The sequence below is a fragment of the Hippoglossus stenolepis genome, chromosome 7, assembly GCF_022539355.2.
Source record: "Hippoglossus stenolepis isolate QCI-W04-F060 chromosome 7, HSTE1.2, whole genome shotgun sequence".
In the NCBI taxonomy this organism is placed as follows: Eukaryota; Metazoa; Chordata; class Actinopteri; order Pleuronectiformes; family Pleuronectidae; genus Hippoglossus; species Hippoglossus stenolepis.
Window position 1 is genome coordinate 27,986,007 of NC_061489.1, and position 27,589 is coordinate 28,013,595.

Here is a 27,589-nt window from a genome sequence, read left to right on the forward strand (position 1 = left end):
GACGCCAATTTTGTGACTCAATGTTTTTTTTACCTTGAAGAAAGAGTTTGAAATGTAAATGAAAAACCGGATCAAAGGTTATACACATAACTACTGTTTTAAATAATGGTTTAACTCTTTCACACACACACAGACTTACACAGACAAACAAACACACACACAGCCTGGTACAACAATAAACAATAGGACAAAAGATCTCTGTTCTGTCTGCAGCTGATCAGACCCACGTCGTTGCTGCTGTCCTCAATCTGACAAGAACACCCGGACCTTCAGGACCCTCTACATCCCCCCCCAGGACCTTCCAACACCCTTCAGGACCCTCCAAGTCCCGTCTGGGCCCTCAAACTCTTCAGGACCCTCCAAAATTTTTCAGGGCCCTCTCACACCCTTCAGGACCCTCTAAATCCCTTCTGGACCCTCCAAAACACCCTTCACGAACCTGCAAATCTCTTCAAGACCTACCAATACCCTTCAGGACCCTCCTCATCCCCTCTGGACCCTCCAACATGAACCCAAAGTGTTTGTCCTTAAGCTCTCAGCAGCAGATTCGTCTCAGGAGAAAGGTAAAGTGAGTTTGTGTCTTTGTGAGGCTCCAGGTCCATGAGGTCGACAGACCTGGATCAGAGGTAACCAGGAAGAAAGTGGTGACCATTGTGTCCACACTTCCCCTGATCATGGTTAGAGTCATAGGATGCATCAACACCGTGTCAGGATTCGGTTCCACAGACCAATTTTGGTTCAATACCATCATTGTGAGGACATTTTGTCTGGTCCTCACAACTTCAGCGGGCTGTTTGAAGGTTAAGACTTGGTGTTGGGGTTAGAATCCGGTTTATGTCAGAGTTAGGAACTAGTGAATGTATTAGGTCTATAAAACTATAAAGAGACGTGTGTGTGCGCGTGTGCGTGTTTCCTGTCTAATAAAGACTCAGAAACATAAGAATGAGGAGGTGTTATTGACTGTCAAAGTAAAAGTCATTTATTTATTGACCGGAAATAAAAAAAGTACAAAATAAAAGTCCAGACACAAAGTGAGAAACAGCGCCACTTGTGTACGGTCTCAACGCAGTGGTCATTTCCGGTAATGCAGCCACACGGACTGCGCATGCGCAATGAGATGAATGGCCGCTGCACCTGACTCACCGGGAACACTGATCCCCGTTAATCCCGCTCCGGTACCAGGAGGCACCGACAGTATCATGCTCAGCGGGCCGGAGCGCTTCGTCTGACCGTCGGGACCGTCTCCGCTCCGGGCTCGGCCTCCGGGGGCTGTCCGTGTCCTCCCCCCGCCTGTCGGGCTGCATTCCCCGCTGCTGCTGAGCTGAAGCTCCGGGAGGCTCCGGGCGCGTCCACCCTGACTGCAATGGGATGCTGCGGGAGCGCGGAGGTAAGCACGGCCCGGCCCGGCCCGGCCCGGTACTCCTCCCCGGTGCCCTTCAGCAGATCACCGGTGCGTGTTAGTGTTTGAACGGGAGAGCAGTCCCGGGAGCAGAGCGGGCCGAGCTGGGATTAGAGCCAGGAGCCGTAATCCAATTAGCTCCTCCCGGGGACAGGCGGGTCACCGGGGCCTGGTACCGGAGCCTGGTACCGGAGCCTGGTACCGGAGCCGCCATGTCGGCTCCCCGTAAACAAACCGTTCAGTGCAGTTCCGAACCGAACTAACAGGGCGGCTGGGGCCGAGGGTGTGCGGGGTGTAGACCGGCTCGGCCCGGTCCTGCAGGGCCCGGCTCAGCGCTCAGTGTGACCGTGTTTGTGTGTGTTTCAGCGGACAAAGAGAGAGTGGAGACCGCTGGAGGACCGGAGCTGCACCGACCTGCCCTGGTTCCTCCTGTTCACCGTCTTCTGTGTCGGCATGGTAACCTCCAACAGCCCGCCATCTTTACTACTGCTGATACTGTGGTAGTACTGTCATAGTACTGTCATAGTACCGTGATAATACTGTCCTAGTACTGTGACAGTACTGTCATAGTACTGTGATCATACTGTCATAGTACTGTGATCATACTGCCATAGTACTGTGATAGTAGTGTCATAATACTGTCATAGTACTGTGATAGTACTCTGATGATACTGTCAGTACTGTTGTAGTACTGAGATAGTACTGTCATAGTACTGTGATGATACTGTGATAGTACTGTGATAATAATGTCATGGTACTGTGATTGTACTGTGATAGTACTGTCATAGTACTGTGATGATACTGTGATAGTACTGTGATAATAATGTCATAGTACTGTGATGGTACTGTGATAGTACTGTGATTATACTGTGATAGTACTGTCATAGTACTGTGATACAGTTTGACATTTACCCATTCACACACACATTCATACAGTGCAACTATGATAGTACTGCCACAGTACTACCACAGTATTATCAGTACTATGATCTTGTAATTATAGTATTATCACAGTACTATGACAGTACTATTAGGGGGCCATTCGGGGTTCAGCATCTTGCCCAAGGACACTTTAGCAGATGGTATCGAACCGCCGACCTTCTGCTTGGAGGACGACCGCTCTACCTCTCAGGCGGATGTGGCTGATCTGTCATAATACTGTGATTATACTGAGATAGTAATGTCATAGTACTTTGGTAATACTGTAATTACAACATCATAGTACTGATAATACTGTGGTAGTACTGTCATAATATTATCAGTTATTGATCAGTACTGATAATACTGTGATCTTGTAATTTCAGTGTAAACAGAACCGTGTTTATTCAGTTCTGGTTAATGTGAGTAATGTTGATGAGTCATGTGATGCAGCAGTGAACAATGATCCAGATACAGTTTATTATCAGTTACTGATCAGTCAGTTACCGATCAGTCAGTTACCGATCAGTCAGTTACTGATCAGTCAGTCAGTTACCGATCAGTCAGTTACCGATCAGTCAGTTACTGATCAGTCAGTCATTTACCGATCAGTCAGTTACCGATCAGTCAGTTACTGATCAGTCAGTTACTGATCATCAGTTACTGGTCAGTCAGTTACCGATCAGTCAGTTACCGATCAGTCAGTTACTGATCAGTCAGTCAGTTACCGATCAGTCAGTTACCGATCAGTCAGTTACTGATCAGTCAGTCATTTACCGATCAGTCAGTTACCGATCAGTCAGTTACTGATCAGTCAGTCAGTTACCGATCAGTCAGTTACTGATCAGTCAGTCATTTACCGATCAGTCAGTTACCGATCAGTCAGTTACTGATCAGTCAGTTACCGATCAGTCAGTTATTGATCAATCAGTTACCAATCAGTCAGTTACCGATCAGTCAGTTACTGATCAGTCAGTTACCGACCAGTCAGTTATTGATCAGTCAGTTACGACCAGTCAGTTATTGATCAGTCAGTCAGTTACCGATAAGTCAGTTATTGATCAGTCAGTTATCGATCAGTCAGTTACCGATCAGTCAGTTATTGATCAGTCAGTTGCCGATCAGTCAGTTATTGATCAGTCAGTTGCCGATCAGTCAGTTACTGATCAGGTTCCAGTCGGTGATGCAGAGTGGATTAAACTGTATTAATGATTGAATGTAAACATGTTGACAGTCTATAAGGGTTAGGGGTTAACCCCCCATCTCCTGTGTTTGGATTGTTGCTGTGGTGAAATCAGTGTCGTCACTAACACTTGGTGATTTTCTGTCACGTAGGGCAGCATCTGCGGTTTCACCATCGTCACCGGCGGCGCCGCTCGCCTCGTCTTTGGATATGACAGCTACGGCAACACCTGCGGTCGACGCAACGAACAGATCGAAGGAGTAAGGCTTAGCGGCCTCGACCACACCGACAGGAAGTAAGCAAGTAATTTTGGTGAATTTCACTTTCTGAGTCTGACAGTGACGACTTCACGCTCTTATTGTGAAACAGGTCATTAAGGGACCTGATGCAACTTCCAGTGACCTTTAGTGATCCCTTGCTCTCTGCTGCAGGTTTGTCTTCTTCCTGGATCCCTGCAACGTGGACATTGTTCAGAGGAAAATCAAGTCCATGGCCCTGTGTGTGTCTCTGTGTCCGAGCGATGAGCTGAAGACGTACCAGGACCTGAAGATGTTCGCCATGCTCAACGGTGAGGTCATCACTGTCGCATGACTCAAACGGCGCCACAAGACGCGTCTAACCCTAAACCCCCCAGACACACAGTAACACACACACTTGTCTTAACCTTACTTAACCTTAACTATCACTACTAAATGCCTAAACCTAATTCTAACCCTAAAACCAAGTCTCAACCCTCAAACAAGTCAGAATGTCCTCATAACGATGGTTTTGAACCAAAATAGGCCCTCGTAACTATAGATATACATGCGCGCACAGAGTAACACACACACACACACACACACAGTAACAATGGCCACCCTGTGTTTCAGTCGTGTTGCCGGTGCCACTCTGCTCCGTTTTTCGTCCGTCAGCTTTGACTCAGTTCACTGTTGAAACGTGACTGACGTCTTGGTCATGTGACCTCTCTGGAAGCCATGTTGTTTATGAAAGGAGCCACTGTTACAGTTTGTTTACTTCAGCAAAGTCAGCTGAGAGCTTTATTTCAGCTTGTTTCAAAATAAAAGCAGCTGAACTGACTGTGATCAGATTCAGTTTGCAGGGAACGTGCAGGGAACGTTGCAGTGACGTACAGAAAACTGTAACTGGATCACTGACACTGGAGGAAACTTAAAAACCTCAAGATTCTACATGAAGTTCTGATTTATCTGGTTTTGGTGGATGACATCAGAGATGATGACATAATCAGGAAGTGATGTCACACTCATTCAGTCAGAACTCTGAGGATGATGATGTTGATCCATACGTTTATAAACACTTTCAGTCACGTCTCTGATCGAGCTTTGTGATTGGTTCTGGAGGTGCTCAATAGAAATGACGTCATGGGCGGTGTGGGTGGAGCCTAATGTGTCCATGTGTTTGTTCCAGGTTCTGAGCTGTGTTCCTACGAGTTAGCGGCTCATAAATATCCTGGTCTACCTGAGAGGTTCTCTAAATGTCCCAAACTTCCTGTTCCACCAAGGTGTGTCCAGCTCTGACCTCTGACCTCTCTACACTTCATTAAATATTGTCCACAGTGTTTTCAATGTTTCTTTTAAATACTCTATATAGAAGAATCAGAGGTCTACCAGACGACCTCTGACCTCTGACCTCTCTCTCCACAGTAAGCCGTTGCCGGTGTTTAACCGCTGCACTCCGATGGATATATCCTGTTATACGAAGTTTGCAGAGGCCGTGGTGACGTTTGTGGGAGATAACAGTTTTCTGCACCGACTGATTGCTGGCGTCGCTGCGAGTAAAGAGATCATCGTGGGACTGTGCGTGCTAGCGCTTGGTGAGGACATCAGGTCGTGTCCATTTGAAGTGACACATTCATCAGCATTTCCTCCCTCATTATTGGGACAGTAGTCTCTTCCCTGTTTTCAATAAGGCCAATAATAAATCAATATTCATTGATGATGATGATGATGATGATAAATTTAAAAAAAACATTTTTAATCATAGTAATTCAGATTCTGTGTGAAGTATCATACAATGACATTTATCATTAGTGGCAGGAAGTGACATCACAATCGTGGACGTGACTTCACGTGTCATGGAGAGCGTTTCAAAAACAAAGCCATATGACTCACTGAGACCTTTTTTCTGACCTTTGAGCTCTTTCTTTCAGTCCTCTCCATGATCCTCATGGTGATCATCAGATACATCTCTGCCGTCCTCGTCTGGATCCTCACCTCTCTGGTTGTCCTCGGATCGCTCGGTGAGGTCACATGACATGGATCTTCCTCTATTCAGTATTAAATATGTTCTGTGTCTTTAAGACGACAAACGCTGAGTCACTGTTGTGTTTGTTGTGTCAGCGGGAACCAGCGTCCTCTGGTGGCTCTACATCGACCACCGGCTGTACGGAAACGACACCTCCCCCAAAGTGCGGAAGGAGGCGAAAGAAGAGGGGGAGATTACTAGAGACAGCGGACAGGCACTGCTCGTCTACGCTGTCGCCGCTACTGTCTTCACCGTATGTCCCAGAGCCACAATTTTAATGGTTATCTCATCATCTCATCTTCAGCTTCCATCTGCTCTGTGATTGCTCTGTTGTTGATGAAATGCACCCTGGGAGTCTTTGTTGACATCTCTCTTACACTCGACACTGTTCCAGATCATCCTGCTGCTGCTGATGCTCTTCATGAGGAAACGAGTGGCGCTGACCATCGCTCTGTTCCACGTGGCAGGAAAAGTCTTCATCCACCTCCCCCTCCTCACCCTGCAGCCCTTCGTCACCTTCCTCGCTCTCCTGCTCTTCTGGATCTACTGGATCCTGGTCCTGCTTTTCCTGGGAACCACTGGTATGAACCATCACATGTCGCAAACATGGCTAAGATCACATCACAAAGATTCTTCTTATTTAGTTTAATGATGATGCTTGACTTTCTCTGTTGTTGTTTGAGAGGGAACAACAGTAAACTCGATGATTTTAGAAACATTCTGCCCTCTGCTGGTGATCAGACTGAACTGTCTGTCCCCTCTGGGTCCTGGTCTTCTGCAGGAAACCCGGTCCAGAATGAGGAGACGGGTTTGACAGAGTTCAGACTGACAGGTCCTCTTCAGTACCTCACCTGGTACCACGCCGTGGGTCTGGTCTGGATCAGTGAGTTCATCCTGGCCTGTCAGCAGATGACTGTGGCTGGAGCTGTGGTCACATACTACTTCACCAGGTGAGTCCACCTGGAATACATGTGTACTACCCCTGAACACACCTGTATACTACACTTGTACACACCTGTACTACAGCTGCTCTACAGCTGTAATACATCTGTAATACATCTGTAATACACTTGGGTTTTTTAGTAGTTTTTCTTTACTTGCTGAGGGTGAAGGGCAGATGTTGCACCTTGTTTGTAGTCTTGATGACACTCAAAGCTCTTTACAGTATAGTTTGCCATTCACCAGTTCACACACACATTCATACAGAGTCTCTATTAGCAGCCCTTTTTTTCCATGTGGGGCAATTCGGGGTTCAGCATCTTGCCCAAGGACACTTCGGCATGCATATGGGGAAGACTGGGGATCAAACTGCCGATCTTCTGGTTGGAGGACGACTGATCTAGTCTGAAGAGAAGTGTCTTTAGTCTGGAGGAAGATGTGTGGACTTTCTGTCCTGATGTCGATGTGGAGCTCGTTCCACCGTTTAGGAGCCAGGACAGGAAACAGTCGTGATTTTGTTGAGTGACAGCTGTCCCTCACAGTGAGGGAGCAGCTGATTGGTCGATGCAGAGCGGAGTGAACGGGCTGGGGTGTAAGGTTTGACCATGTCCTGGATGTAGACTGGACCCGATCCGTTCACAGCACGGTACCAAGTACTAGGGTTTTGAAATGGATGCGAGCAGCTACTGGTAACCAGTGAAGGGATTGGAGTGGTGTGAGTGAACTCAGGTTAAAGACCAGTGGAGCTGCTGCTTCCTGGATGAGCTGCAGAGGTCGGATGGCAGCAGCAGGTAGACCAGCCAGGAGGGAGGTGCAATAGTCTAGGTGTGAGACGACCAGAACCTGAACCAGAACCTGTGCCGCCTTCTGAGTGAGAAGGGGCCTTATTCTCCTGATGTTGTGTCGTGTGTCTACACGAGTCGGTTGTTGCAGTAATGTTGGCAGTAAGGGAGAGTTGGATGTCTACACTACACCTGTAACACACCTGTAACATTTAGTTGACTCAAACAATTCTCTGTCAGGGCAGGAGAACGAGGGGGACATCAAACCATAGGGCTGATGGGAAATTGTAGTCTCTGAGAAACAAACCGCATTAATGACTACTTTATGTTTCAGGGACAAGAACCGTCTCCCGATGACTCCGATCCTGTCGTCTGTCGTGAGGCTGGTCCGGTACCACTTGGGCACCGTCGCTAAAGGATCCTTCATCATCACGCTGGTCAAGATCCCTCGACTCATCCTCATGTACATCCACAACCAGCTGAAAGGAAAGGTACAAATCAACTTTACTTACACCAAACTGCTGAAACGCTGACTGACTTTCACTCTGATCTGATTGTTTCATGTGATGCTTTAGGAGAACGTCTGCGCTCGCTGTCTGCTGAAGACGTGCATCTGTTGTCTGTGGTGTTTGGAGAAGTGCCTCAACTATCTCAATCAGGTAAGAACCAACCAGCTCGTCTGGTTTTAATGTCACGCTCTCACTTCTCTCACCTGGGTTCTTATTTCCCAGAATGCATATGCAGCCACAGCGATCAACAGCACCAGTTTCTGCACGTCTGCACGCGACGCCTTCGTGATCCTGGTGGAAAACGCTCTGCGTGTCGCCACAATCAACGCCGTAGGAGACTTTGTGCTCTTCCTTGGGAAGGTGAGGAGTTTGTTTGTCCACTGAAAATATTTGTGCAGTTGGTTTCACAGCAGCCGCATCTTGGAGTTTATGACAGAATATACTCTGTCATAAACTCCGCCCCTCTTTTAGATAAATGGTTGAGATGAGCGCTCTGATTGGTTTGTTGTCAGTTCATCTTTGAGATCACCAACACTTCATGTCATAAATCTGGTCTCAGGTCCTGATTGTGACATCGACAGCATTCGCCGGCGTCCTCCTCCTCAACTACCAGAGGGATTATGCCGAGTGGCTTCTGCCGCTCATCATCGTGTGTCTCTTTTCCTTCCTGGTGGCGCACTGCTTCCTGTCCATCTTTGAGATCGTGGTGGACGTCCTGTTCCTCTGCTTCGCCATCGACACCAAGTACAACGATGGAACTCCAGGAAAAGAGTTCTTCATGGACAAAGCTCTGATGGTGAGAACGTCCCACATGATGTGATGTAACAGGAAGCAGAGTCTTATTAATCATGTTATTATGATGAATAATTTATAATAACCAGGTTTATTAAAAAAATCTGCCATCTTTGTTTTCCATTTTCATCTCGTGATCATGAGCCGACGTTGTCATCATCTGAACTGAAGAGAATTGTGGGACTCCCTCTCTTTGCCCCCTTTGCAGGAGTTCGTGGAGAGCAGCCGGAGGTTGGAGCGGGTGGAGCGTGGGCGGAGCCGGGTGAAGGAGGCGGTGTCTGAGGGGGCAGAGATGAAGCCCATGGTGAGTGACAGTGGCGATCGAGGGGGCGCGGCCAGGCGGAGGACTTCATCAGAGGAGGTGGGGGTAGGGCTGGAGGGGGGTGGGGGGGGATGGGAGGAGCTTCAGGAGTTCCAGGTGTACTACCTGCTGGTGGGGATACTGGTGGACTGGGTGCTGACAGAGCAGAGGGGCATCGTCCTCTGTCTCAGCGAGGACGTCGTCCTCTTCCTCTGCATTTACCTGCCCACCTCCACCCTCTTCCTGTTCGTCAGCCTGCTGCACACACCAAACCCCGCCCCCTCTGCCAACAATGCCAAATCAGCCGCCGTCACCGCCGCCTGCTGAAAGACGTGTGCTAACAGATGCATGCTAACAGATGAATGGATGAACACTGATGCATGCTAACCCTTCATTATCATCTTCATCACTGACTCTGTTTCTAGTGTTTTTTATTTTTATATCCTTTATTTTTTCACATTTTATTTTGTAATTCCATTTCCTGTGTCTTTGAGCATATATTCTCACCATCGTGCTTTAAAGAGAGGAAGGACGCAGCAGATGAAAAACTCTGGTCGGTCTTCCCGGATTCTGGTGGAAAAACACTGAGTCGCTGTCATCATCTGGAGGTCCAGCGGAGGGCGCTCTGTCTGCAGCTGATTAGTATCGATCAAGATTCTGCTGCGTCTCAGCTTCTCCTCATGTTTAAAATACGTCCAGGCTGAAGTCATGGGGTCAAGAGGTCACGACCTCTCTGGTGTGATGCTGGACTCATGACCCCCTGCTTCAGTCCTGCTGGTTTTAAACACCTTACTACCCATAATGCTCTGCTCTCACCCCTGTTGCCGTGACGACCAGCTGTGATGAACTGTGGCCTGGTGTTTTGTGTTTCAGGCTCCGGGGACGAGTTCAGCTTGACCAAAATCAGAGGGAATTAAAACGAGAGACATTCCAGAAGTTTATTTTTCCAGGTGTAACATGTTTACTATGGTTTCACTCCAGGGAAAACAATATTTTAATAAGAAACTGTAAAAACGTAACGATGACGCACTTTATACCGAAGCGCTGCAGATTTTAAACCTGCTGATGCATTTTTTCGTAGTGATGTCGTTTTTTATAAACTCACCCTGAACTCATTGCTCACAGTTTGATTTTGTTCTGGAGAAACCTGCGGGTTGCTGACACACACCTGGACTCCATGTTGGATCTGGAGCGTTGTGATGTCATCAGAGGGGCGGAGTCTGTGCACAGGACCTGCAGCCATAAAGCTCCACGTCTTATTGGTGGATAGATACAGATAAATAATCATTAGATGAGACTGGGCCGTCAGTTTGATGTCACAATCTTCACAAGTAGTAAAAGTAATCATAATATCTTATCTTTTATCTTAATACCAGATTGTACAAGTACTACACATAAAGGTATTTTTACTGCAGTACTATAGTCAACTCTCAAGTAAAAGTACCTGAAAACTACTTGAAAACTAAAAACGTGGATGAATCGTAAATGCGTCTGATTCATCAGCTGATACGTTGCCACAGAAACTAAATCTGAAGAATGAAGTGAAATGTGATTGGTCGTTGACCTCAGAGGGACATCTGTGGCAGACTCCGCCTCCACCAGAGGTTGTTGACCTCTCGTCCTCAGGTGGGGCAGAGAGTGTGTGGGCGGAGCTTCCTGTGGAGGTGACAGCTGAGTTGAGCAATAACACAAACTGCATCATGTGACATCATCAACAACAACGATAAGTCTTCCTGCTTCTGTTTCATCGACAAGCTCCAGGTCGATGATGTGTCAGTGACTCCACAGAGTTCAGCATCTCTGATTGGCCAACAAAGGAGACTGACCAGATCGTCCAATCAGAGTCTCCTGATGTTCAGTTGAAAGTTTAGAAGAAATCCAGTAAGTGAACCTTTGAGTGGCAGGAGTCAGATCCTGACGAATCCTGAAGGACGACCTCTGATTCAGGCTGAATCCAGGTGTCCACCTTCCAGACTCCGCCCACCAGCTGTGTACAAACCTCACCACGGATGAGCTGATTGGCTGATTCTGCTCCAATCACGTGTGTTAAATCACAGATCAATGTTCAGTGTTTGATTTTTATAACCTCGCATATAAAACAATTCCCAGAACTCTCTGAGACTTACAGCTGGGGAAGCCAATTGTCTCAGAATAATTATTATAATCCAAGAATCGCAGCAGTGATTGGATGATCTGCGCCACCTGCTGGTCATCAGCAGCAGAGCAGAAGACGAGATGTGTCTCACTTCATGTTTTAATGTGAGTTTGTGGATGTTTGGATTCAGTTTGATGAAGGAGTTGTTTACACATGTTCTGACTTTTGGCTGCAGCTGATTGGCCGCAGCTGATCAGCTCTGCAGGAGACATTAATGTGATGGTTTTCAGGCCGCGACTGTTCCCATCACCCCCCTCTAATGGCTGAGTGAGGGTGACACATCTGACACCTGTTTCACAGCTGATCTGAGACTTGTTCACATGAATCACGTTATTGTGGTGAACACGTGTTCATGTCGTTGACACGGAGGTCACATGACCCCGAGCACATTCACTAACTGCACTAAAGATGAATTCATTCAACACTGACGTCAGTTTCAAGTAGTTTAGTATTTAGAACACAAACACACACACACACACAAACACACACATTCATGTTCGAGCTCCTGAAAAAACAAATCAACAAATCTTCTTTAATTTGGATCATGTGACTCCTGTCGTCAGGCAGATTTCACAGCAGGAAGAAAAGAGTTTAATTCAAACATCAGATAAACATAATGAATGTTTGTTTTTTTAAGGTCTGGAAATGACCTTTGACTTTTGTTATTCAAAAATCCATCCCATAATTAATAAATGCTCCTGTAAATTAGTTAAAAAAGCATTAATGAAATAATTTCAATTAAATATCAAAATAAATGTTTGTTTATTGATCAACTCATGATTTTAGGTTGAAAGGTTGTGTGTACGATTCAGGTGAAAGGATCTATTGACAGAAAGTGAATTTAAAATAATCCTAGCGATGATTTCACTAGTGTTTCATCTAAATTGTACAAATTGTTTCATTTACCCTAGAATGAGCCCTTTATATTTAAATACTTTATATTTCAATACTTTATGTCTACATCGGGAACCCATGTTTTTTACAGTAGCCCAAAGTGGACAAACTAAACCTTTTGAGTTTCTATGACAACTGAAGCTACCACAGGTTCTCTTTCATGTTCGGAAGGGGGGTGTGAGGTGAGGGGTGTTCAGCTGCAACATGACAATTCACCACTAGATGTCACTACATTCTACACAATGAACCTTTAAAATAGACGTGTTCACGACAACCTTTACTCTGTGTGAACGGACATTAGTTGGAAACGAGTCATTTTAATCTGCCACAATAAAATGTGTGACATGTTTACTGATTGTCAAAGATGGTTGCAGTCATCCAATCAAAACCTGTGTTACAGAATCAGCGTAGCTACAACTGTAATGTTTGCAAGACACAGATTATTAAATGAACTCTAACTCATGTAATAGTTTTTTATCTCAGATCTGATTAAGCTGACATAAGCAATGCTACTTTTCATGTAGTCTGGCTAACGTTAGCATGTTTTGGTGTTGTTAGTGTTTCTGTGAATGCTTACATCGTAAGCATTAAGATAAAAAAAACACGGTGTCTCATTTACTCTTCAATCTATAAATAGGTCAGACATTAGCAAGCTAATGTTACCTCTGTCAGTTAGTAACACAACCGTTGGTGTGTTTAGTAACATTTCAATTTTATTTTTATATCATCAAATCACAAGATACATCATGGCCTTGTTCACACCTGGTAGTAACATGTGGCCCCACACGCGTCTCGTGATCCGATCTCACCTCGGCTCAATTCAAACACATCATTTCTGTTCACGAAAACCAAAAGAAGCAGAAAGAGGAAGAGAGACGAGTCAAGAGAGTCAGAATGAATCTGTGAAAAAAAGATTTGATCAGTTTAATGAAAGTATGAATCATTATCAGCTGATCAGTGTTGATATCGACATGTTAATACAACATGTTAAAACCACATGTTAATACAACATGTTAAAACCACATGTTAATACAACATGTTAAAACATGGTAAAACCACATGTTAATACAACATGTTAAAACCACATGTTAAAACCACATGTTAATACAACATGTTAATACAACATGTTAAAACCACATGTTAATACAACATGTTAAAACATGTTAAAACCACATGTTAATACAACATGTTAAAACATGTTAAAACCACATGTTAATACAACATGTTAAAACAACATGTTAAAACCACATGTTAATACAACATGTTAATACAACATGTTAAAACCACATGTTAATACAACATGTTAAAACCAGGTGTGTACGTGGCCTGTGTGAAGGATCTTTATATATGATTTATTATTTATATATTATATAAGACCTGAGAAACAAAACAGTTAGATATTTAAGTTCTATCAGACTGTTAACAATCTAAATAATACGAGTAATGTTTATAGATGTAATGGCATTAGAAATGATAGCAGCACCAGTTGATATAATAGTTGAGTTTTTATCTGGATCTGGATCGTGCAGCTCAGGAGAAGAAGACGATACAAAGAAGTTCTCAGTGCATCATTGGCTCTTAGAGATTTAGATCCGAGTGAATATTAAATAGACTATTAAGTAGACTATTTAATAAATAAAATATTTTTTCTGTTATTTCAGAGGTAGTCAAACTTTTGGCTCAGTCAGTTTAACGTAAGCATATTTTTTTGTCGTTATTACATTTATTTATTTGTCCCGATTAAGTTTTTATAAAACACGGATGTTGAGAAAATATTGTTTATATTGTTGAATTGAACTCTTTATTTCCTGCTGACCAATAAACTGCCTCATTTACCAACCAATCAGCACGCAGAGGGGAAGCTCTGCCTAGTTGGCAGGTGAGTCACAGGTGAGGGACGCTCCAACCAATTGATGTGGTAGAAGAGTCACGTTACCACATCGTACAGAGTTTTGTATTCGTACTTGTTAATAAGTTCAAGCAGTAACGTCATGAACCAATCACAGACAAATAAACATCAGTTCTACGACACAATTCGTTTCATCATGAGTTTGATTCGCTCAGATTAAACAAAGTGTTGTGAAGAAAGAAACTCAAACTGAACAGATTCATTTTACTCTGATTGTTGAGATTCAATTTAAATATTTTTTGTAATTAACGTTTAAACAACAAACCTGTTAACATGTTAGCTTGTTACTCTGAGGCTGCGAAGCATTTGGGGAAACTGCAGGTGCTATTAGCATTGGCTAATAACATTGGCTAATATAATATCATTAGCATTAGCCAAAAACATTAATAATGTGGTTATTAATGGGCAAGATACTGAACCCCAAACTGCCCATAGATGCACTGTGTGGATGTGTGAATGTAAAACTGTAAAGTGCTTCGATTGGTCATCAGGACTAGAAAAGATCAAGATATATTCAGACTATTTACCACATTCATTTGTTTAACTTTTGTTCTGGGTCGTCATGGTTACCACATGTTAATAAACCTGCTTCCAGCTGCATCGCAGCTCGTAATCTTGGGACAGTGTGAATAAAGTTTGAATGATGGACGCCTCCACTTCTCCTCTCACGAGCAAACGTTCACATCTGAAGTGTCGACTTTAAAACTAAAGAAGTTTTTCTTTTCTTCTGGGTCCATTTTTTATATTTATCATTTCTTATGTATCTTTGTTTTATAAGAAAAATAAAATGTAAAGTTTAAATCTCTGTTGTCTTACTTTTTCTGAAGCCACATTAGAAAATACATTTTCATTTTAATGAAACTTTTCACATGAAAACAAGAAGTTGGTTGGAGCAGCAACGAAAAATGATTAAATCATCTGTGGATTATTTTTATGGTGAGTTTCATCCAAGTCCAGTTCAAAAGACTTTTTATTGACTTCAAACATCAAGAAAATCCACAACAAAAGTTTACATGACAGAATATTTATGGAACAATAACAGAAGAAAAAGAAAATATATATATATAAAAATGTGAACCAATTGTAGTAAAAAACTAACATTTAACCTGAACTCAACAGATAAAGTTTTTCATCTACTTAGTTACTGTGCAGACATTTATTAACTCTGCTGCTTTTAGTCACCAGCTGATTGTAACAGTTTGTAATCAATCATTGATATTTGTTCCAGTTGTTGATTTGTATTGATTGTGACTCTTTATGACTGAGATCTTAAACAGCTTTGTTCACTGTTTCTGTTGGAATGACACGTTCTAACCTCATCTTTGTTACCTTGACGACTGTGATGTCAAACTCTTGTAATGTTGAGCTAGCATGCTGAGTCGTGAGGTCACAGTTCGTCGTCTTCCTCGCTCACCATGGTGTCCAGTTCTTTGTCTTTGTGCTCGATGATCTCCGTTACGAACTCCCTCTGCTGCTTCTCCAGCTCTCGCAGCTCCCCCTGCAGGCGCTCCAGGTGAAGTGCTCGCCGGTTCCTCAGCAGGCGGCCAGGGAACGGGTTCATGTCGCTGAAGGCGATGCTGGTCAGCCTCCTGAACAAATACATGACCCAGATGGTTCAATAACAATGGCTTGATTACTGATTCATGTGAAATGAAAGTGATCTATCAGGATCAATAATAATAATGATCAATATATAGTAAATTGTTTTTTCATTTAACTAGTAACAGATTCTGTCACTTCCTGTTTCTCACCGTCTGAAACCTGACAAGTGATGAAGTCACTCACACACACACACACACACACACACACACACACACACACGGTTGAGTTATCACTGGACTGAACCACGGCCTATGATGTTGGAGGTCAGGGAGGTACCTGCTGTCAGAGATGGTTTTGGTGAAGAAGCGCAGGTACTGGTAGATCTCCACACTGTCGTGGATCCTCAGGATGTCGTCCTCTTTGTATTTGAAGAGAGCAAGAGCATACCTGAAGATCACCTGTAATTCACACACAAACAGACCGGTAACACACACACCTGGTTTGTCTCCAGAGTGTGAGGGAAGCATATCACCCTTAATTTTTATAGTGTAGATCTTGTTTCCGGATTTTGGTGCCCTCTATCTGTCATGATTTTGTGGTGCGTTCGTATGACGTACCTTGGTGCCCTCATACAGGAAGGCATCCCACAGCGGCAACAGGATGTCACTGGGCAGACTCTCCACAAAAACCACCAGGAACCAGTTGAAGGTGATCAGAGACACATCGACGCTGTGGTCATCAAAATGAGACGCAAGGCGAGGAAGCTTCTCTGCCAGGAAATCCTTGAACACCCGCTGGTCTGCCTGGACACACAGTCAGAGAGGCTGATAAATAAATACATCAATCAGAGAGGCTGAGGAGAGACGGACAGAGGACAGGTGGATAAATGAGTGTGTCCTCTGACCTGAGAGGACACCAGGTTCTTGGTGTAGTAGTCTTGAGGCATGATGGTTTCCACCACAGAAACCAGACACCAGAAGGCGTCTTCTTCACTCTGGAGCACGAGCAGAGCGATAGCAGCCAACCTGAGAGAAGTGTTTTAGCAATTCTGACAAACTGTAAATTAGCATTTCCTGCAGAAGAGTCAGGTTTACGTGTACAAGTACAGATAGAGTACAACACCTGCACATGTGTGTACCTATTGAGACCCTGGCAGTAGCCAATAGCAGGGTTCTGCCAGGAGAAGGCCAATAAGATGCGACGAAGCTGCTGGAAGGCGGGGCTGGAGGGTGAGGAGAAGTGCTGATTGGACGTCAAAGTTCGGTGTAGGTCCAGCTGGATCTGTCTGGAGGCTGGATGAGAAGATGTGTGACTCTTCTCACACAGCTGTAGACACAAAACAGTACATACAGGTGGTTACAGGTGTAAAAAGGTGTGGTCAGGTGGTTACGGGTGGTTACGGGTGTGTAAAGGTGAGGACAGGTGCTTACCTGTTGGTAATGTCGGGGCTGGCAGTCTCTGATTGTTCTGGTTCGGGCTTGGACCATCCAGTGCCACAATCTCTGTCGGTACTCGTAAGGAACACCACCACGCAGAAGACCTTTGAGCTCCGGAGATGGACACAGGTCGTCATGTGACCGGCCGGCCAGGTACTGAGCCCAGCGGCTCAGCAGGGGGCGCTCAACCCCCTCCTGCAGGGAAAAGGTCAATCCTGATTCTGCTGCGTCGCTCCAACACACTGAGGCAACAACTGATATGTTTATTGATTAAGAAATGAATTGTTTATTGATGGGTCAGGTGACCTGACAGCCGCCTGCAGTGGAAATATCAGTGGAATCAATGAAATGATCAATAAACTTTAAAAGAGTAGGTGATCAGAGGAAAGGTGGACAGAGGACAGTTGATTAGGGGACAGGTGATTAGAGGACAGGTGAACAGAGGACAGTTCACACCTGGTGCAGTAGGTTGTGTGATCGGATTTCGAGCGCCTGGATCTTTGCCAGCAGCTTCATATCGTCCAGCTCGTAGTCGGGGATAATTTTAAAGCCGTACTCATCCTGTTCCCTGAGGATACACCACAAATTCATCCACATGGGATTAATCAGTTTACCAAAAGGATCAATAGACTGAAGATCAATAATCTCTCAACCGGGCCTTGTGCCTTGAAAAGGATAATTATTTTTTTGCGTCTCATTCCGACTCTGGAGGCGTAGGATAGTTTTACTCAAAATACGATAATTTTAAGCTTCTGGTACGATACTTCAACATTTCCCATCTGGCAACGCTGCCAATCGTGCACAAAGGGAGACTCCCATCATGCACTGAGCACTTCTCTCTCTCTCCGACTCACGATGTGATACTACTGTTGTGTTACCCCAGAAAATATTCAATATTAATATTACATGAGAACATTAATTGATATTAAAGTTACCTTCAAACTTCTATTGGTGCTGACATGCTGAGTGTTTTGTGTCACTTCTGGTTTCGGTGTTTGTGGGTCGACCTCTGATCTTCTCTATTAATTCTGCTGTTCATACAGAATAATCTGGAGTCACATCTACACTAGTTCTGATTTTCACACTCATTTCTCTCCCTCTCTCAGCGACTCACTAATTCACAGTCAGTGAATAGTTCACTTCTCCTGTCTGGTGTTAGCTTAGCAATTTAGCTTTAGCAGCTAATGGTGGCTTCTCCCTCTTACTCCCCTGTTCAGTGAGCCTGATGTAGATAAATATATCTAAACATATATAAATCTATATATCTAACCTGAACCATAGACTGTATATAAATCTATATATCTAACCCTAAACCATAGACTGTATATAAATCTATATATCTAACCCTAAACCATAGACTGTATATAAATCTATATATCTAACCCTAAACCATAGACTGTATATAAATATATATATATCTAACCCTAAACCATAGACTGTATATAAATCTATATATCTAACCCTAAACCATAGACTGTATATAAATCTATATATCTAACCCTGAACCATAGACTGTATATAAATCTATATATCTAACCCTAAACCATAGACTGTATATAAATCTATATATCTAACCCTAAACCATAGACTGTATATAAATATATATATATCTAACCCTAAACCATAGACTGTATATAAATATATATATCTAACCCTAAACCATAGACTGTATATAAATATATATATCTAACCCTAAACCATAGACTGTATATAAATATATATATCTAACCCTAAACCATAGACTGTATATAAATATATATAGATCTAACCCTAAACCATAGACTGTATATAAATATATATATCTAACCCTAAACCATAGACTGTATATAAATATATATATCTAACCTTGAACCATAGACTGTATATAAATATATATATAACCCTAAACCATAGACTGTATATAAATATATATATCTAACCCTAAACCATAGACTGTATATAAATATATATATCTAACCCTAAACCATAGACTGTATATAAATCTATATATCTAACCCTAAACCATAGACTGTATATAAATCTATATATCTAACCCTAAACCATAGACTGTATATAAATATATATATATCTAACCCTAAACCATAGACTGTATATAAATATATATATCTAACCCTAAACCATAGACTGTATATAAATATATATATCTAACCCTGAACCATAGACTGTATATAAATATATATATCTAACCCTAAACCATAGACTGTATATAAATATATATATCTAACCCTAAACCATAGACTGTATATAAATATATATATCTAACCCTAAACCATAGACTATATATAAATATATATATCTAACCTTGAACCATAGACTGTATATAAATATATATATAACCCTAAACCATAGACTGTATATAAATATATATATCTAACCCTAAACCATAGACTGTATATAAATATATATATCTAACCCTGAACCATAGACTGTATATAAATATATGAACTTATATATATATAACCCTAAACCATAGACTGTAGATAAATATATATAAATATATATATCTAACCCTGAACCATAGACTGTATATAAATATATATACTTATATATATCTAACCCTAAACCATAGCCTGTAGATACATATATATATATCTATTTATCTAACCCTAAACCGAAGCTCCCGGTTCGCCACCAACATGTCCATGTTTCCGACTCTATTCTGAGAAACTTGAAGTTAGCGACACTGGCGATCACAGTCAAATGTTTTCCTGGAGCCAGAGGGGGCGACATAGAGTCATATTTCAAACTGCTGGATAGGGTCAGGGTTAGCGAGGTCTACAGGTTGTTTGTTTTCACCGAAAAGCCATTGTAAGGCCTTGATGGTCGGAAAGCTTGATTATTATTTTGTGGAAGGAATGTTATACATGGACGAGCATGTTTCCATCAACACTTGTGTACTGTGTACACATTTGTGTACTCAGACTGCGTAAAAACAACATTACTTGGTCTTCGTGAACAGAAACGATCTACGTGTCTATTTGCGTCTAGATCTGAGATCTGATCACGAGACGCATGTGGGGCCACATGTTAATACCAGCGGTGTATGGGGCTATTGACCAATGGTGGTTGAAAGTTGGGTCCAGGGGCAGGTTTCACACCGAGGTGTGAAGAAGTGAAGTCACTGGGAGACTGAGTTCTGGAAGCTCTCCTTTGTTCTGAAGACAACATGTGCACTGACTTTGGATACACATGTAGGCCCATCTATTGTTCACCAATAGTAGGTCTAGTACTAACCCCTAACCCTATAATACTCAACAATTATTATTAATTATTATTGTTACTATTATTATTATTAAATGAACGTTGCTGGTATCATTAATAACATCTTTACATCTATAAATATGACTCTAATTTTTTTCATTATAACAGCCAGTCTCACAGAGCTTAAATATGATGATACACAACCGCTTCTATAGTTTATATAATATTTGTTATTATAGTGTGGTTGTAATCTGGTTGTAATATTGTCAAGTCTTAACCTTAATATGTAAAGTGCCTTCAAAGAATGATGAAGATGATGATGAGGATTGTTTTTACCTGTTGGTGTTGATCTTGGTGTCGCTCTTCAGCTCTACTTTCAGAGCGTCCTCAATCATCTTCTGAACGGCCCCACGTTGGACCGGATCCAGAGATTTGGTCTCCTGCAGCTTTTGGAGGACACCCAGGTAACGGCTCTCCAACTGACAGTTACTGGCCTCCAGGTAGGCACACTGCAGCCAATCAGAGGGAAGGACACAGAGAGGTCACCTCCTGTGATGTTTGATTAACAGGAAAACAACTGAATAACACTTGGGTGCAGGTTCCTGTTCTGACCCACCTTCACCATCAGACTCTTCTCTTGTTCTGAGCTTTTCCTCCACAGTTTCGTCAGCTGATAAATCTCAGAGTTTAGAAATGTATTCTGGGTTTTATACGCTTCAATATCGTCCTGAAGGAGAGAACACGCACAGAGATTACAGATTACTGTAGAATCCACTAATACTGGATTACAGATTACACACCTTCAGGTTCTCGTTTTCCTGCTGAAGCTGTTTGAAAGCCTGAGAGTCTAGACCGCCACCAGAGGACGAGGCGGAGCACGGCGGGTTGGACATACAGACGGTCACCTGATCAGACAGCTTAATGATCACCTGACAGGAAACAGGGTTCATGTCAGTCGAACATCACTCATCATCATTTGTTGTTTTTCTACACATTCATTCTTTCATTCATGATAATTGATTGATCACATTAATCAGACTCAGCTGTTTGATGATGACATGTCACCTGATCTCAGATGTAAAAATCATGAGAGAATAAAGAACAGAGGGACGACAACTGTGAATGACTCCACATCTGGTTCCCCTGTGCTTCCTCCTCAGGTGTGATCTAACCTCCTGCTTGGCGTTGTTCTTGTCCATCAGTATCCTGACGTCATCTTGCAGCTCAGCCAGCTGCACATCTCTCTGAGCCAGACTCCTCCTCGTTACCTCCGCCTCCGTCTTCGACTCCTCCAGTCGACCTTGCAGGTCAGCCACCTGCCGCTCTCGGTGTCGAAGCAGCTCCAGACGTTTCTGCTCACCCTCTGCCGCCAAAAACTCTGCACAGGTTCTTTTCTCCAGCTGAGACGCCTCCAAGGCTTTATGGAGGATCCAGACTAATTCCTGGAAGAGACACAGAACCACTATCACATCATTGACTGTGAGTCAAGACTAAAATAAACCTGGAAACAATGAAGCATTGATCCTTAAAAACGTGAAAAAGGTCAAATCTACACTATTTTAATTTTAATGTAACAGTATAGTTTGTATCAAACAGAAGAACGATTGTTGGGGACTATTTACAGTGCCGGATTATTCTAGAATAGAATGGTGAAGGGGAGATGAATAAAACCGCTACTTATCTGATCACCTTCTGAGCTTTGACCTCCTCGATCAGCATCTGTTTGTTCTGCTTCTGGTGGGACGTACGGTCTGAGGACGAGGATGGAGTGTCTCTGCGGAGGACCGGCATGGTGGACAAGCTGAGATTGTTCGTCTCCCTGCTACGACTGTCAGGCAGGGACGAGGATTCCCTACTTTCTGATGGGAACACTGGACCTGCTGGCTCAGTCAATGAGAGTGGAGCATGTGACATGTGAGAAGTTATTTACATGGCAATAAATACAAAGTAATTATCAAGATCAACAAGTCCCAATTCAAGATCAACAAATCCTGATTCAGGATCAACAAGTCCTGAATCAAGTCCTAAGTCAATATTCTTAAGTCCTGAGTCAAGTCCTGAATCAAGTTCCAACAAGTCATTAGTCGATTAAAGATGCATCAGGACCCAGAAACTAATCTAAAGAGTCTCACCACCAGTAAATTTATAGAATTATTAATTACTTTTATTTACTCCAAATGAACCTTTTTTTGTTATATCTGAGCTATAATTATGTGCAGTTAGTATCCTATCACTGTAGTACTGCAGTAGTACTGCAGTAGAAGAATACTGTAGTTAACTGTAGTACAGTACGTACCGGTAGTGTTAATGTGTGCAGGGTTTGGGGTCGACGGTGGAGCTTCTACATGAAACACACTTTGACTCCACTCCTGAGACGATCTCTTACGAAGACTGTGGACCGAGTTTCTAAACAAAGAAATACTACATTTGTTTTTTTATAGTCACAAACGACACACAAAGCTGAAGCTCATGGGAAATGTAGAGGTTTCTTGTCAGAATGACAGAAGTGTCATCGGACTCTCGACTAACACATCTCTTACCTCAGTGACGAAGAAGATGAAGAAGAAGAAGAAAGAAGAAGAAACCTCTAGAACACTTAAAACGTCACAGAACCTGCTGAGGTCACTCACTGCAGCTCGATCAGCGGATGTTTGATTGACACATTTGTGAGCTGCGTTCGTTGTGACGAAGCGTTGGCGGCATCCTTCCCCACCAGACCCAGAGGGCTCTTCCGCACCGGCAGGAAGTCATCTTGAGAAACAGGAAACAGAATTACTTTACAACATGTACTTGTACTACATGTAAGTTTACTTTGTGTAAGTGTACTAGATGTAAGTGTTCATGTACTTCCTATTAGTGTATAAACTGAAGTATCTGATCTGAGTCCGTCTGATTCTAAAAACATTTCCTGTTTCTTTCTGACTCGTCAGGACACGATCACATTCCAGAGAACCAGGTGAACCAGGTGAGAACCCTCCGCACTGAACTCACAAACAGCTGATCACAGGAAACGTTTCCTGAACCATCGGATTTTCACATTAAGTTTGTAATCTTTAAAATTCAGAGGAAATGTTTTTCAGTCCCATTTGAACTGTTTGTATGTAAATCAAAAAAACATTATTTATTTTACTTATCATGTGTTAAATATAAACTTTTTTTTCATTTGGGATTTTTAGAATAAGTATGAATCATTTAATATATATTTTACATACATGTTTATACAGTAGTTGAATGATGTCATGTGGCAGGACTGCGTGTCTCACCTGTATTGTTGTTGTTATTGGTCGAGTCTGGACAGGAGGACGTCTGTCTGTGCTGCCAACGTTTCACCTGCAGCTGCTGCAGCCAATAGAGCATCAGCTCCTGAGTCTGCGCCTGGGGGGAGGGGTCTCTGTGAGACGATGATGAGGATGGTCTGTATTTATAAAGATCTCTATATAGCACTTTTCTCTCGATGACACTCAAAGCTCATTACAGTTTTTGCCATTTACCCATTCACACACACATTCACACAGTGACCTAACCCTACCTTGAGTGTGAAGGTTCGTTCATGTGTCTTGATGTGGAATGTGCCTGTCTCTGCCTTTAGTGGATAAGTGAAGGTAGCATCACTGAGCTCCACTCGGCCAAGCGGCATCACATCCTGTGGCGTTCGGTAGTAGAACAGCTGGTTCTTTTTGTCTTCATATGTGAACCACCGGTCCTTCCAGGCCCTCAGGGGCCCCCCTTGTTTCTGCAGGAAGCTGCACAATTTGGGCTCACCTGAGGAAGAATCCTGAGGACGGGGTCTCACCTGGTCGCAGAACACCTCAATGGTAACGTGTGGAGCCAGTGTTGGCGCTTTGGTGGGGTGGGTCTGATCGTTAACAGGAGGAGGAGGAGAATCATGGGGGTCCTGCTGGTCTCTGGACTTGTGCTCCTTCTGGTTTTGTTTTTCGAATGATATACTGAAGACAGTTAAATCCTTCGTGGGCTCAGGGGGGACCTGGGTTTGGTCCTGAGAGTGATCTGATTTTGGTTGTTCTTGCCAAAGAGGGTCTGGGTTTGATGGAATTGTTTTTGGTTGATCAGGTTTTGGTTCATCTGTTGCAGAAGACTCTCCCAGGTTGTGTTTCTCTTTGGGATGAGGATCTTGTTTTTGTTGATCTGGTGTAGTTGGAGGTAGTATTTGTGGATTTGGTTCATGTGGAGAGTCTTCTGGTTCCTGTGTTTCTGTACGAGAATGTTTCAAGTGTAATTTAAGAGGATCTGGTTTTGGTTCATCTGTTACAGGAGAATCTCCTGGGTTTTTTTGCTCTGTGGAACAAGGATCTGGTTTTGGTTGATCTGGTTTGGTTCTAGCTGATCTACCTGGTGTTAGATTACCAGAAGGACTTTCTGGTTTCTGTGCTCTGGTCCGAGCCTCCTGGTGGTCTGGTTCCTCCTCAGTCCGTGGAGTCTCAGCTGGTCTTTGGTGTTTCTGGGACTTTGTGCTCTGCTGGTCTCCATCCTTCGTCTCATCTTCAACATGGCCAGAAAGTGAATGGGACGAGGCACTGCTGCGATTTTCTTGAATTCCATCCATCCTGGAAGAAAAGAAAATAGAAGAAAAAAAGTTTTATGGAGGACATTTAATCTGAAAACATCACAATGTTTTTAATCTCACAAATAAACTTGATTTATTTTTTATTGCATGAGAGAATCAGAGGTCTTCTTCTTCTGTGGTGGAGGTTTGGTGGAGAAGAGCGAAGAGGTTTTTCATAATACGTACTGTTAGTGTAGTTTTTCTGTGTATTTCCCGTGTGTCATGGCGTCATGGTGCCTCAGCTCCACAGTGGAACAGGTGCTGTCGGCCCTGGGAGAGCAGGTCGGACACAGGAACATTTCTTATGCTTCTAGATGAAAAAAGCTCTGGTGGTTTTCTTTACAGATCAGAACTGTGTCTCATGGAGAACAGGTTCACCACAGAGGAGGTTTCCCCTCTGGCACTGGCCTCTACCCGGATCACCATGTCCTCCGTCCCTCCATTCCCAATGAAGCTCTGGAGCGAGAGCTCAGGCGCTTCGGGAAGTTTGTGAGTGTTTTCTGCTCGGTTAAATGTTGTTGTAAAGACATGAAAGTGAAACATGTCCAAGTCTTTATGTTTCTGGACTCTCGTCTCAGTCACTGGATGGTTCCTTCCGTGTTCCACATGAGGGACAGTTTGATATGGTGTGTCTTCAATGTGGAGACATTGGTCACAAACAACACACAAACACACACACACACACAAACCAAACACCCACACAAACTCAAACAAGCAAAAACACGTACACACACGCACACACACACACACAAACTCAAACAAAAAACGTAGACACACACACACACACATATAAAGTTTATATTGCACATTTCCCCATTGTGGCACTAATAAAATACTTCTTATCTTAAGTACTCTGTAAAGTAGTGAGTACCTGCAGGTACTGGGTACATGTTGTACAGGTGTAGTAAACAGAGTAAATGTACTTTGTCTCACCTGAGCAAAGGGGGCGTCACATGAACACACCTGGCTGGGAATGGATCCGGTTTGATTGACAGCTACAGCAGCTGTTTTCTTCTTCTTCTTCTCCTTCTCTTCCCTTCCTCCTCCGGTCTATCCTGATCCCCCTCTCTTCTTCTACTCTTCTCTTCTTCTTCTTCTTCTTCCTCTTCTCTTCTTCTTCTTCTTTTCTTCTCTTCTCTTCTCTTCTCTTCTCTTCTCTTCTCTTCTTCTTCTTTCTTCTTCCTCTTCTTCTTCTCTTCTCTTCTCTTCTCTTCTTCTTCTTCTTCTCTTCTTCTTTTCTTCTCTTCTCTTCTCTTCTCTTCTCTTCTTCTTCTTTCTTCTTCTTCTTCCTCTTCTTCTTCTCTTCTCTTCTCTTCTCTTCTCTTCTCTTCTCTTCTCTTCTCTTCTCTTCCTTCTCCTCCCTTCCTTCCGCTCACGCTCTTTTCTGCTCAACACACACCACGTCCGTTTTTTTGGTTTTGGTTTCAAAATAAGAGAGGGTTTTAAAGTAGCTTTTCAGAATAAAGTGTATGTAACAGCTGCTTACAATCAAACATATGGTACTTTCTTATTCATGGAACTATGAGACCAGCAGAGGGCGACACCTGCTCCTACATGTAGGTTTATATCATAAAACAATGTGTTAGTTCTTCTTTAATAATCAATAATCAACCTATTGCATCACAAACTGGCCAAAGATTCTGATTTCAACTTAGTTACAGACTACTTCTACTCTACTACTCTGTATCACTATGTAGTACAGTGTAGTACAGAGAAATGCTAAGTGCTTCTACCCTATTACTCTGCACTACATTGTATTACTTGGAGGTGCTTGTTAAACGGTTGTGTGATTGTGAATAAAATGAAACGCCGTCTCTGATGTCCCCCGCTGACTGGACTTGGACAGCAGGGTGACCTTTGAACTCCGGCCTGATGATAATGAGGAGTATGATACATTGTTGCCCAGAGAGGAAGCTCTGTCTCCTGAGGGAGGATCTTACTGGGTAGCAGACACCCGAGGAAGACCAGCAGGACCAGAACTGTCACCTGCATGGCGTGACCATAGCGCTTCCCGTCGTCCAGTAGGCTACACAGCACGGCGACATGGTGGAACAGGATGACCACAAAAGGCAGCAGGAAGCAAATGGAGAATAAGGTGGTGAAGTACTGCAAGAAGAAGTTGGCTGCGAAGGGTCTTGGGACCAAAGCAAGGTCTCGATCCATAGCCACGAGCCCCAGACACAACATTGATTCAGACATTAAAACATCGCTGTGACATCGCGGTAGAAAGCTTCACCCGGGTCCCAGTGGTTCCTCCTGAGGTGGAACACGAGACAAAACAGCAGCACTAATGGCAGCAGGCAGTCAGCGGCCGTGAGCGGCCGTCAGGTTGATGAACAGCATGGTCGACGCCAGTGGTTTGGTCCTGAACACCAGAAACCACAGATCCAGAAGGTTGGAGGGAAGACCCACCATGAACGCCAGCAGGTACAGATGGGGCAGGAACCGGACAGAGCCTGGATCTCCTTCAGCTGGTTCTCCTTCAGAGTATTAACATTACAGGTGGTCATGAGTTTGAGTGCCCGCAGACCTGCAGAGACCAGAACCCAGGACACATCATTTGTATGTAGACCTGCAGAGACTAAGATTACAAACTGACCCACAGAAATCTCAAAGTTAGAAGACGAGAAGACTTACGTATGGACGTGCAAGAACACTGATCGTCAGAGACAGATCAACAACAGCAGAGAGACGAACACCACTGTCACAAACACAACCTCGTCTTCTTCTTTTCTTCCTTTTTTCTCTGCAACTCCTTGTTTCTGTGTCTGAGTTTTTCTGCAGCTTCCTGTTTCTCCAACTC

General features: G+C 43.4%; 2 protein-coding genes across 13 annotated transcripts; one reads left to right on the forward strand and one right to left on the reverse strand.

Annotated features, from left to right (window-relative positions):
- Positions 1 to 101: 101 nt before the first annotated feature.
- slc44a1b (solute carrier family 44 member 1b) lies at positions 102 to 10,200 on the forward strand. 3 transcript variants are annotated; one of them, XM_035161601.2, is made up of 16 exons: positions 102 to 563; positions 1,766 to 1,855; positions 3,653 to 3,795; positions 3,932 to 4,068; positions 4,926 to 5,019; positions 5,162 to 5,331; positions 5,668 to 5,757; positions 5,858 to 6,015; positions 6,157 to 6,343; positions 6,544 to 6,712; positions 7,818 to 7,974; positions 8,059 to 8,142; positions 8,215 to 8,352; positions 8,552 to 8,788; positions 8,993 to 9,088; positions 9,959 to 10,200. In XM_035161601.2, the coding sequence occupies exons 1-16, from the start codon at positions 507 to 509 to the stop codon at positions 9,980 to 9,982; spliced, it is 2,031 nt and encodes a 676-aa protein (XP_035017492.1). In that variant the 5' UTR covers positions 102 to 506; the 3' UTR covers positions 9,983 to 10,200. The 3 variants fall into 3 exon arrangements, with proteins under 3 accessions (XP_035017492.1, XP_035017489.1, XP_035017490.1); XM_035161598.2 differs by having other exon boundaries at positions 8,993 to 10,200; XM_035161599.2 differs by lacking the exon at positions 102 to 563 and adding an exon at positions 587 to 1,387 and having other exon boundaries at positions 8,993 to 10,200.
- A 4,795-nt stretch (positions 10,201 to 14,995) lies between these two features.
- On the reverse strand, positions 14,996 to 25,893 carry tbc1d2 (TBC1 domain family, member 2). Of its 10 annotated transcripts, none has more exons than XM_035161717.2 (18): positions 25,720 to 25,893; positions 24,973 to 25,056; positions 23,752 to 24,787; positions 23,486 to 23,597; positions 22,853 to 22,973; positions 22,519 to 22,628; positions 21,912 to 22,102; positions 21,395 to 21,664; positions 21,023 to 21,151; positions 20,839 to 20,949; positions 20,559 to 20,731; positions 17,478 to 17,589; positions 17,016 to 17,216; positions 16,724 to 16,911; positions 16,490 to 16,610; positions 16,203 to 16,388; positions 15,922 to 16,043; positions 14,996 to 15,632 (listed from the first exon to the last, which is right to left on the reverse strand). In XM_035161717.2, the coding sequence occupies exons 3-18, from the start codon at positions 24,784 to 24,786 to the stop codon at positions 15,431 to 15,433; spliced, it is 3,384 nt and encodes a 1,127-aa protein (XP_035017608.1). In that variant the 5' UTR covers position 24,787; positions 24,973 to 25,056; positions 25,720 to 25,893; the 3' UTR covers positions 14,996 to 15,430. The 10 variants fall into 10 exon arrangements, 9 of the variants coding, with proteins under 9 accessions (XP_035017608.1, XP_035017607.1, XP_035017611.1 ...); XM_035161716.2 differs by having other exon boundaries at positions 24,973 to 25,418; XM_035161720.2 differs by having other exon boundaries at positions 23,752 to 24,434; positions 24,573 to 24,787; positions 24,973 to 25,893.
- Between the last annotated feature and the right edge of the window lie 1,696 nt (positions 25,894 to 27,589).

Bases quoted from the DNA above. Each gene is read 5' to 3' on its own strand.
- tbc1d2 (XM_035161718.2), bottom strand. From the start codon at position 24,786: ATGGATGGAATTCAAGAAAATCGCAGCAGTGCCTCGTCCCATTCACTT. The intron at 22,974-23,485 runs GTGAGACACGCA...CTGTTTCTCAAG, and splicing joins CAATAACAACAACAATACAG to ATGACTTCCTGCCGGTGCGG. The intron at 16,044-16,202 runs GTACGTCATACG...TGTGAATTACAG, and splicing joins TCCTGTATGAGGGCACCAAG to GTGATCTTCAGGTATGCTCT.
- slc44a1b (XM_035161598.2), top strand. From the start codon at position 507: ATGAACCCAAAGTGTTTGTCCTTAAGCTCTCAGCAGCAGATTCGTCTC. The intron at 5,758-5,857 runs GTGAGGTCACAT...TTGTTGTGTCAG, and splicing joins GGTTGTCCTCGGATCGCTCG to CGGGAACCAGCGTCCTCTGG. The intron at 8,353-8,551 runs GTGAGGAGTTTG...ATCTGGTCTCAG, and splicing joins TTGTGCTCTTCCTTGGGAAG to GTCCTGATTGTGACATCGAC.